Source organism: Peromyscus eremicus, unplaced genomic scaffold (assembly GCF_949786415.1).
Source record: "Peromyscus eremicus unplaced genomic scaffold, PerEre_H2_v1 PerEre#2#chrX_unloc_1, whole genome shotgun sequence".
In the NCBI taxonomy this organism is placed as follows: Eukaryota; Metazoa; Chordata; class Mammalia; order Rodentia; family Cricetidae; genus Peromyscus; species Peromyscus eremicus.
The window spans coordinates 3643760-3652128 of NW_026734288.1; the positions used below are offsets into that span (position 1 = coordinate 3643760).

General features: G+C 36.1%; 1 protein-coding gene across 1 annotated transcript; it reads right to left on the reverse strand.

Moving 5' to 3' along the window:
* Positions 1 to 1607: 1607 nt before the first annotated feature.
* Positions 1608 to 4871, reverse strand: LOC131900923 (zinc finger protein 431-like). The gene is made up of 5 exons (XM_059252238.1): positions 4859 to 4871; positions 3880 to 3899; positions 3668 to 3794; positions 3409 to 3469; positions 1608 to 1689 (listed from the first exon to the last, which is right to left on the reverse strand). Exons 1-5 carry the CDS (start codon positions 4869 to 4871, stop codon positions 1608 to 1610), a joined length of 303 nt encoding a protein of 100 aa, XP_059108221.1.
* Between the last annotated feature and the right edge of the window lie 3498 nt (positions 4872 to 8369).

The following is an 8369-nucleotide window of genomic DNA, read 5'->3' on the forward strand; positions in this document are numbered from 1 at the left end:
CACTCAAGATATTAATTGCATTTGTGGTATTCATTGATTACATTCACAGGATTCATTCAATATTTATATTTACAAGATTTATTAATTACATTAATTTTATTGATTTATTACTTTCATGATATTATGTCCTGATACTACTGTCCATTTGTGGGGTTTTTGCATCACACAAAACAGAGATTCTATACTTAGGAAATCATTGCTCTATATTCCTTTCTTCTCCACCTTGAATTACATCTAATATTTCTGTCTCTATGAGTTTGTATATCCTATATATTATATGTAATACAATTCTATAGTATGTGTCCTTTGTTTGAATGTGAAAACATTTTATGTACAACAGCAAGAGAAATAATACACAGATAGCCTCAACATACAAACAGGTTATAATTTAAAAGTCCAATGTTATTTTAAACAGTAAAGTATTTTCTCTTCAGAAAATAGTATAAATGATAACATTTCCCAGTAAGCCCTTATAAGCCAAATGATAGTGGAATTATGCATATAAACATTGATTAGATTCTGGGACATAGAAGAAACCTATCTTCACCTGTTAAGAGAGCTATGCTTTACTTAAGTTGTGTAAATGAGATTCCTACTCATTTTCCCCTTCACTGTTTGATTTACAGCAGACATTTTTCTATAGGCTGGTCCATAATCTATAAAGACTTTAACCTCCCCTCCTGAAAATACAGCAAGCACATTCTTTCAACAGCTTGATATATTACAAATTCTTACCATAATAGTGAAATATTTCACTAAAGCTTGCCCAATGATTGGGCAAAACCAAAACTTATGATAAGCCACATTCATCCTAGGGTCCTCCCTGCTGGGCAGACTCCCTGGATCTGTGGGTTGCAGTCTGATTTTCCTTTGCTTATATCAAGTATCCACTTATGAGTGAGTGCATACTATGTTTGTCTTTCTGAGTCTGGGTTAACCTCACTCAGGATGATATTTTGTAGTTCCATCCATTTACCTGCAAATATCATGATGTCATTGTTTTTCTCTGCTGAGTTGTACTCCTTTGTGCATATATACCACAGTTTCTCATGATTTTGAATACTACTGATACAAAAAGAGGCTTTACCATTCTTATTATATTCATAGGGTTTCAATTCATTATATGTTGTTTTATGCATTTGAAGAATATTATGATGTGCAAAGGCTTTACCACACTGATTACATTCATAGAGTTTCTCTACAGTGTGTTATTTTATGCCTTTGATGATGACTATGATAACCAGGCTTTACCACACTGATTACATTGATGGGGTTTCTCTACAGTATGTGTTCTTTTATGTCTTTAAAGACTTGTGACATTCAAAGGCTTAACAACTTTGATTATATTCATAGGATTTCTATGATGTATGTTCTTTTATTATTTCAAAGATTTTTTGATATTCATGCGATTTAGATCCTGTATGTGTTCTTCTTTGCATTTCAAGATAAGTGTATTGTGCAAAGGCTTTACCACACTGATTACATTCATAGGGTTACTCTCCAGTATGTATTCTTTTATGCCTTTGAAGTGTTTTGTTACACAAAAAGGTTTTACCACATTGATTACACTCATAGTATTTCTCTCCAGTATGCAATTTTTTATGCCTTTAAAGTATTTTGTTACACAAAAAAATTTTACCACATTGATTACATTCATAGGGTTTCTCTCCAGTATGGGTTCTTTTATGCCTTTGAAGAGTACTGAGACATAAAAAGGCTTTATCACACTGATTACATTCTTAGGGGTTCTCTCCAATATGTGTAATTTCATGCCTTCGAAGACTACGGTTTTTTTGCAAAGGCTTTACCACACTGATTACATTCATAGGGTTTCTCTCCAGGATGTATTCTTTCATGCAACTGAAGAGCATTGTGATGAGCAAAGGCTTTACCACACTGATTACATTCATAGGGTTTCTCTCCAGGATGTGTTCATTTATGCCTTTAAAGATGAGTCTGACATAAAAAGGCTTTTCCACACTGATAGAGTTCATAGGGTTTCTCTCCATATGTGTTCTTATATGCCCTCGAAGATGACTGAATTGTGGAAAAGCTTTACCGCACTGATTACATTCATAGAATTTTTGTCCAGCGTATGTTCTTGTATGCATTTGAAGACTTTTGTGACATGCAAAGGCTTTAATACTTGAATTAGATTCATAGGGTTCCTTATAGTAAGTATTCTTTCATTCCTTTGAACAGTACTGGGATATGCAATGGCTTTAACACATTGAATGTTTACACAGGATTTCTCTCCAGCTTGACTTCTTCCATGACTTCAAAGATAATTGGCATATGTAAAATGATTAACACATTCAATACACTGTTGAATTTTTAATTCTGCATGAAGTAATTTTACAATTAACTGTAAAGTAGAATTAGATATTAGCAGTTTATCACTGTTTTTACAATCATGTTTTCCTCCTTTATTAAAAGGTTTTCTGCATCTTTGAAGATGTCTTTGATGGTAACATTCTTTATTACAAGATTCACATTTACAGAATCTTTTTTTTATATGAGTACTTTTAGATATTTAAAGAGAACTGGAAAAACACAGTTTTTTTACCCATATTTCAATCATAATTTTTCCTATACTCTGAGTCATAAATTTGCTAAGTGAACTAGGACAAACAGGGGTATTTACTCTCTTCTAGTACTCATAAGACTTTTCTACTTCGTGAATCTGTTACTGTATTAACAATGAAACTAAAAAACCAATTACTTGTGTACTTGAATCAAATTTAATAAGTATACTTAACGTGGGGATTGCTATATATCTTCAAATTGTTCTGAGACAGAGATATGGGATATATTTTCATATCCTTACACTGATATGACTTGAATCTAGAGTGACATATGATATACTGAGCAAAGGAAGAACAATAAAAGGTTTCCATTGTGAATAGATAGTTTGATTTTCTGTCCACATTGACCTGTGTTACAGGGATAAGCTTTCTCTGTGACAATTTTCTTGACTTTTGACTCTAACTGCACCTCTTACTAAACAGCACAGTCACAACAGTTATATGAATATCTCTGTTATTACTATGGACTATTTGTATATTAAAAGGTTTTTGAGATATACTTATCACCTCTTAAATATGTAAACATTTTGTAATATGAGTAGTATGAAATAAATGGATTGATGGTTCTACAGCAAAGCACTCATGGTAGTATGATTCAAGACGTGATATCTTAAGGAACTGTTTCCTTGCTTTCTTTCTTAGAAGAATGGTATACAAATGCAGCTCAACAACATGAAATTGAGGTAAATGTATTTGTGAGAATTTAACAATTATCACTGTAGTTTAAGCTGTACTTATTTACTGTTGCTTTTGTTTATAACTTACAGGACACATTACAAATTCTTCACAGGTACATTTGTATCAGTTTGCACATGAAAATTACCTTTCATGTCTTCTAGAACTTTGACAATGTTCTTCATTATTATGGTCTTCCCAACTGTATCCTAGAATAGAGTATCACAAATTATATGTTATATTTTTGACCATTGTGTAAAATTTTAGATACTATGTGCAGTCTACCTTAGAACCATACCTGAGCTGTTTACCTCATTCTTCTTTATCAACTAAATTACAGAAGAACATGAATTATCAAGGATCAGATGTCCCCTTATTTTAAAACATGAAGAAAAATTCTGTCTTACCTGTAGTGGTGATGTTCCTGTAGGTCTCCAGCATTACATCTTTGTAGAGATTCTTCTGGGAAGGATTCACCAAAGTCCACTCTTCCCAAGTGAAGTCTACATGCAAGTCATCATAAGTCACTGCTTTCTAACATATTTCATTCATGTGTAAAATAGACAGCATAATATTGACTACATTGTAAATATATACTTCTTTGACACTAGAGTCATACAGTCTTGGTATTCTCTATACCTATTTAATGACATAGAAGTTATAACATAATCACCAATTCACATTAGAAAGAAATGAATAAAATCTCTGACATTTCTATCCCCTTGGAATAGAGTATCATCTTGCCAGAGAAATGCCTATTAACAAAAATAGAAACAAATAAATAGATCAACAGTACAGAGTACACATGAGAAAAATTGTATGAACAACTAGTAACTAGAAAAAGAAAAATAAGATGGACAAATGGGGTGTATTGCCTCAGGTCTTTAACCTCAGCACTGAGAATGCACAGGCAGGTATGACTGCCTCTAAATTGAATGTCATTCTAGTCTATGCAATCAGGTCCAGGACAATCAGAAGGACATATTAAGACCCTGTCTCCCATGAAAGAATCAGTCAAACAAAGAAAAGGAGTTAAGCATACGTTACTATTCTGTATTAATCTTCCAGAAACTTGAACTGTCCTAATTTAACCTGTAACACCAATAAGATTTTACTAAAAGTCACTGTGTTTTTAAACATTTACAAATGGACAGACGAAAACAGTAGCAATATAAATGGTTAGTAAACAACATTAGTAAACAACAAAGGGCAAGAGAGATGACTCAGTAGTAAAGAGCTCTTACTGATCTTGCATAGAGAATCTATTGCCATTATTTAAATGGGGGATCACATCTATCAATTATTCCATGTTCAGTGTTTCTGATTTCATCTTTTGATAACTGTGAGGACCAGGGACCACCATGGTACATATCAATGCATAGAGGTAAAAATTTCATATTCATTTAAAAACAAACACAACAGGCAGAAAGAGGGTCATGCACCTGCAATTCAATGACTTGGAAGGCACAGGCTATATTAATGTCATGAATACATGCCACCCCAAGAAGTAGAATGATACTTTCTGACAAATTTTAAAAATCCAAAATATGAGTAAAACTCTGTACAGCAGCATATAGTTGACATGTACAAAAACTTACATTCCAGGCCCATTGTCCAATAATATAAAAACAAAAAAATCCAGGAATGTTGGAACACTATTAATTCCAGGACTTGGGAGCCAGAGTCCAGGGGATCTCCAAGTTCAAATCCAGCCTGGTGTACAGAGGTGTACTTCCCAGAGAGTCAGGGCTACACAGACAAACCTTGTCATCTTCAAAAACAAACAAAGAAAAACATAAAATGTGTAGTTTATCAAAGTGCCTTAACACTGAATAACAATTGTTTCTACTGTATCTTACATGATTTAAATATAGTGTTTATAGTGGTGGTTAAACCATGGCAATATAAAAAAAGCTGGCTGATTAATTTCAATGATAACACAGGAGAAATAAAGAAGAAGAAATTGATTAAGACTATGGAGATGCATATCACACACACAGTATTTTATCCAGAAAGGCTCCTCTTATTAAGGTTTTACAAGAAGTTCAAAGAAAGTCACTAAGGAGAGACACATATTCAAATACATCATCATGTCTGTAAAGTTTTTCATTCAATGAACTACATTCTGAGCCAGGTCACTACAGATTAATGGCCATTCATGATGTAAATGCATTCAGTCACTTCAATGATCCTCACAGTCTGCAATAGCCCCTAAACTTTTCAAATGTCTGAAGTCTCTTCTGACACTCAAGATGATCTCTTGACAGTGACATTTTTTGAAATCAGAAAATGAGTTAGATCTTTCCAATATACAATAGCACAGAATTCCCTTCACATTTCAAAACAGAGAAACGGAGACATAGTGAGGGAAGATTGGACTAAGGCAAGACTGAAGGACAGCAGGACAAACATCAAATACTGAATCTCTCTCTTGGATGCATGGGGCCTCAGTTTCAAAGGGCTTAGATTGCTCTATACCTGAAACATCATGTAAGTTTCTTTCTTTGGTTACTTCTACTCTGTGTATGCAGTTAGGTCTCCTTGGGAGATATCTCAAGCCTTAGGTATCTCAATGTCTTGTGGTAACAAAATGCAACCCATGCTGTTGTGGAATGTGAATTTAACATGTGGTATATTTGCCTATGCAAGGGAATATTTGTTCAAATGAAGCAAGGATGTGTTGCATGGTTTTATGTTGCATTTATTTAACTCTGTGAAGCTGTGGTACTTTGCCTCTCTAAAATACTTGGTTATTCTAATGAAGATCTGAATGTCCAATAGCTTGACAGAAAAGGATAGGCAGGGATGGCAGGCAAATAGAATAAATGGGCAGATAAGTCTGGGAGGAAAAAAGGAAGAAGGAGCAAGAAAATGAGAGGACAGCAAGGTCCAGGCACCCAGCAACACATCAAGCAATAAGAAGTAAAGAAATAAAGAAAGATAAAAGTCCAGCGACAAAACTTAGATGGGATGATTTGAGAAAAGCTGGCCATGAATAAGTCAAGCTAAGGCTGAACGTTTATGAGAAAGAATAATCCTTCTTGTGTGTGATTTATTTGACAGCTTCATGGCAAAGCCCCTAAAGAGAAATAAGTGACAAAAAAAAACAACAACACCAATGCTTCAATCCTTACAGCTTCATGCAATGAACTCTCACAATCTCTTCACTGAGTTTCCGACTGCTAAATATAGATGCCTGCAACAATGCTGAACTGTAACCATATCATTTCAGTGTAAGGATATGGAAAATCCTTTAAAAGAGTAGGTAGATGCCCACCTCACTTTCCCTGAATCAGGTTCTCACTTATATGACCATGGTAAGCTATTATTGCACTGTTTCCTGTATCCTACTACTCCTAACAGCTACAGAAGCAGCACTATGACCTTCACCTCTCAGGGTTTCACCACCAATGCTGGTTGAATCCTTGTCCAGCTTGTTTCAAGTCTTGGGGTTTCAAGGGACTAGTTCCAGGGCTGCAAATGATCAGGGCAGGTGACACTCCATGAACACCTCATTCAGCTCCACAGATATTTGAGATTGGCAAGACAAGAGCTGTGTTGGTACACAGGACTTGAGAGCTTGTACAGCCACACCTTCCTACCTCCCTAAGACAAGCCTGTCAATCAACTACTAAATACATCTTCCCTCTTGATTCAATCAGATCCTTTTTAATAATGGTGACTCCAGCAGCTGATTGCACACCCTGTTTCCCCCAGCAGTGTACACAATAAACTATTCTATTCTGGTCTGAAGGTAGAAACCATGCTACACATACTAATTCTTTTCATTTTAGTTTAATGGATATTCAATTGCATGACTGAAATGGATAATTTTGAAACTCTAAGTTGGTACAGTCATTCAATGTAAGAATTTGTAGCTATAATATAGAGGACAGCAAGGTCACTGCCCTGGAGAACAACAGACTGGGACCAAGGCCACTTGTATAAACATAAAAGATCTTGTTTCAGAAATATTTTTTCTAAAAGGCTGGAAGTGCAACAGTTCTAGAATCAATATGCCCTCACAGGGAAAAATCACTCCACACACTTAAGAGATTAATAGAGAAAAATCTCTTCAATTATAGCAAAGGATAACTAGACCGCAACTCACAACTCCAGGGAAGATACCTAGTAAAGAGAACTCTGAGAAAGACACAGGGATTGCCCTACAACAGAGAAATGGATGAGAGCTACATGAGCAAACTGGGAGTGAGGGGGATAATGGAGGGCAAGGGTTAGGGGAAAGAGAGCTTAGGGGATAGGGAGGTCTCAACTGGATCAGGAGCAGAGTGGGAGAACAGGGAGGGAGATACCATGATGAATGAAGACCCCAGGGGAATAGGAAGAAGCAGAGTGCTAGACAGGTCCCCAGAAATCCACAAAGATACCTCCACTGTAGACTACTGGCATTGGTCAAGAGAAAGCCCAAACTGACTTACTCTGATGATTGGATGGCTGAACACCCTAACGGTCATGATAAAACTCTCATCCAGTGGCTGATGGAAGCAATTGCAGAGATCCATGGCCAAACCCCAGGTGGAGCTCCAGGAGTACAATCAGTGACAAAGAGGAGGGATTATATGAGTAAGAGATATTGAGACTATGACTGGAAAAAGCACAGGCACAAATAGCCAAACTAGTGGAAACACATGAACTATGAACCAATAGCTGAGGAGCCCCCATGGAAATGGATCAGGCCCTCTGGATAAGTGAGACAGTCAATTAGCTTGAACCCAGGCAGTAGGACTGGGTCCTCTCCTTAGTGCATGAGCTGGCATTTTGGAACCTAGGGCCTAATTCTGGGACACTATGCTCAGCCTAGTTGAAAGGAGGAGGGGACTGGAACTGCCTCAACTGAATCTACCAGGCTGAGCTGAATCCCGAGGGGAGTCTTTGCCTTGGAGGAGGTGGAAATGGGTGGTGAATTGTGGGGAGGGTGAGTTAGGTGGGAGGAGGGAGGTCAGGGAAATGCATAGCTGATATGTAAAATTAAATTAATTATGAAATTAAAAAAGAAAGGTTAATAAAATGTGTTTCTTTACTGAAAAAATGAAAAAGAAGGTTATCATACTATATCCTGCCATCAGAATTATGTTTCTTGGATACATG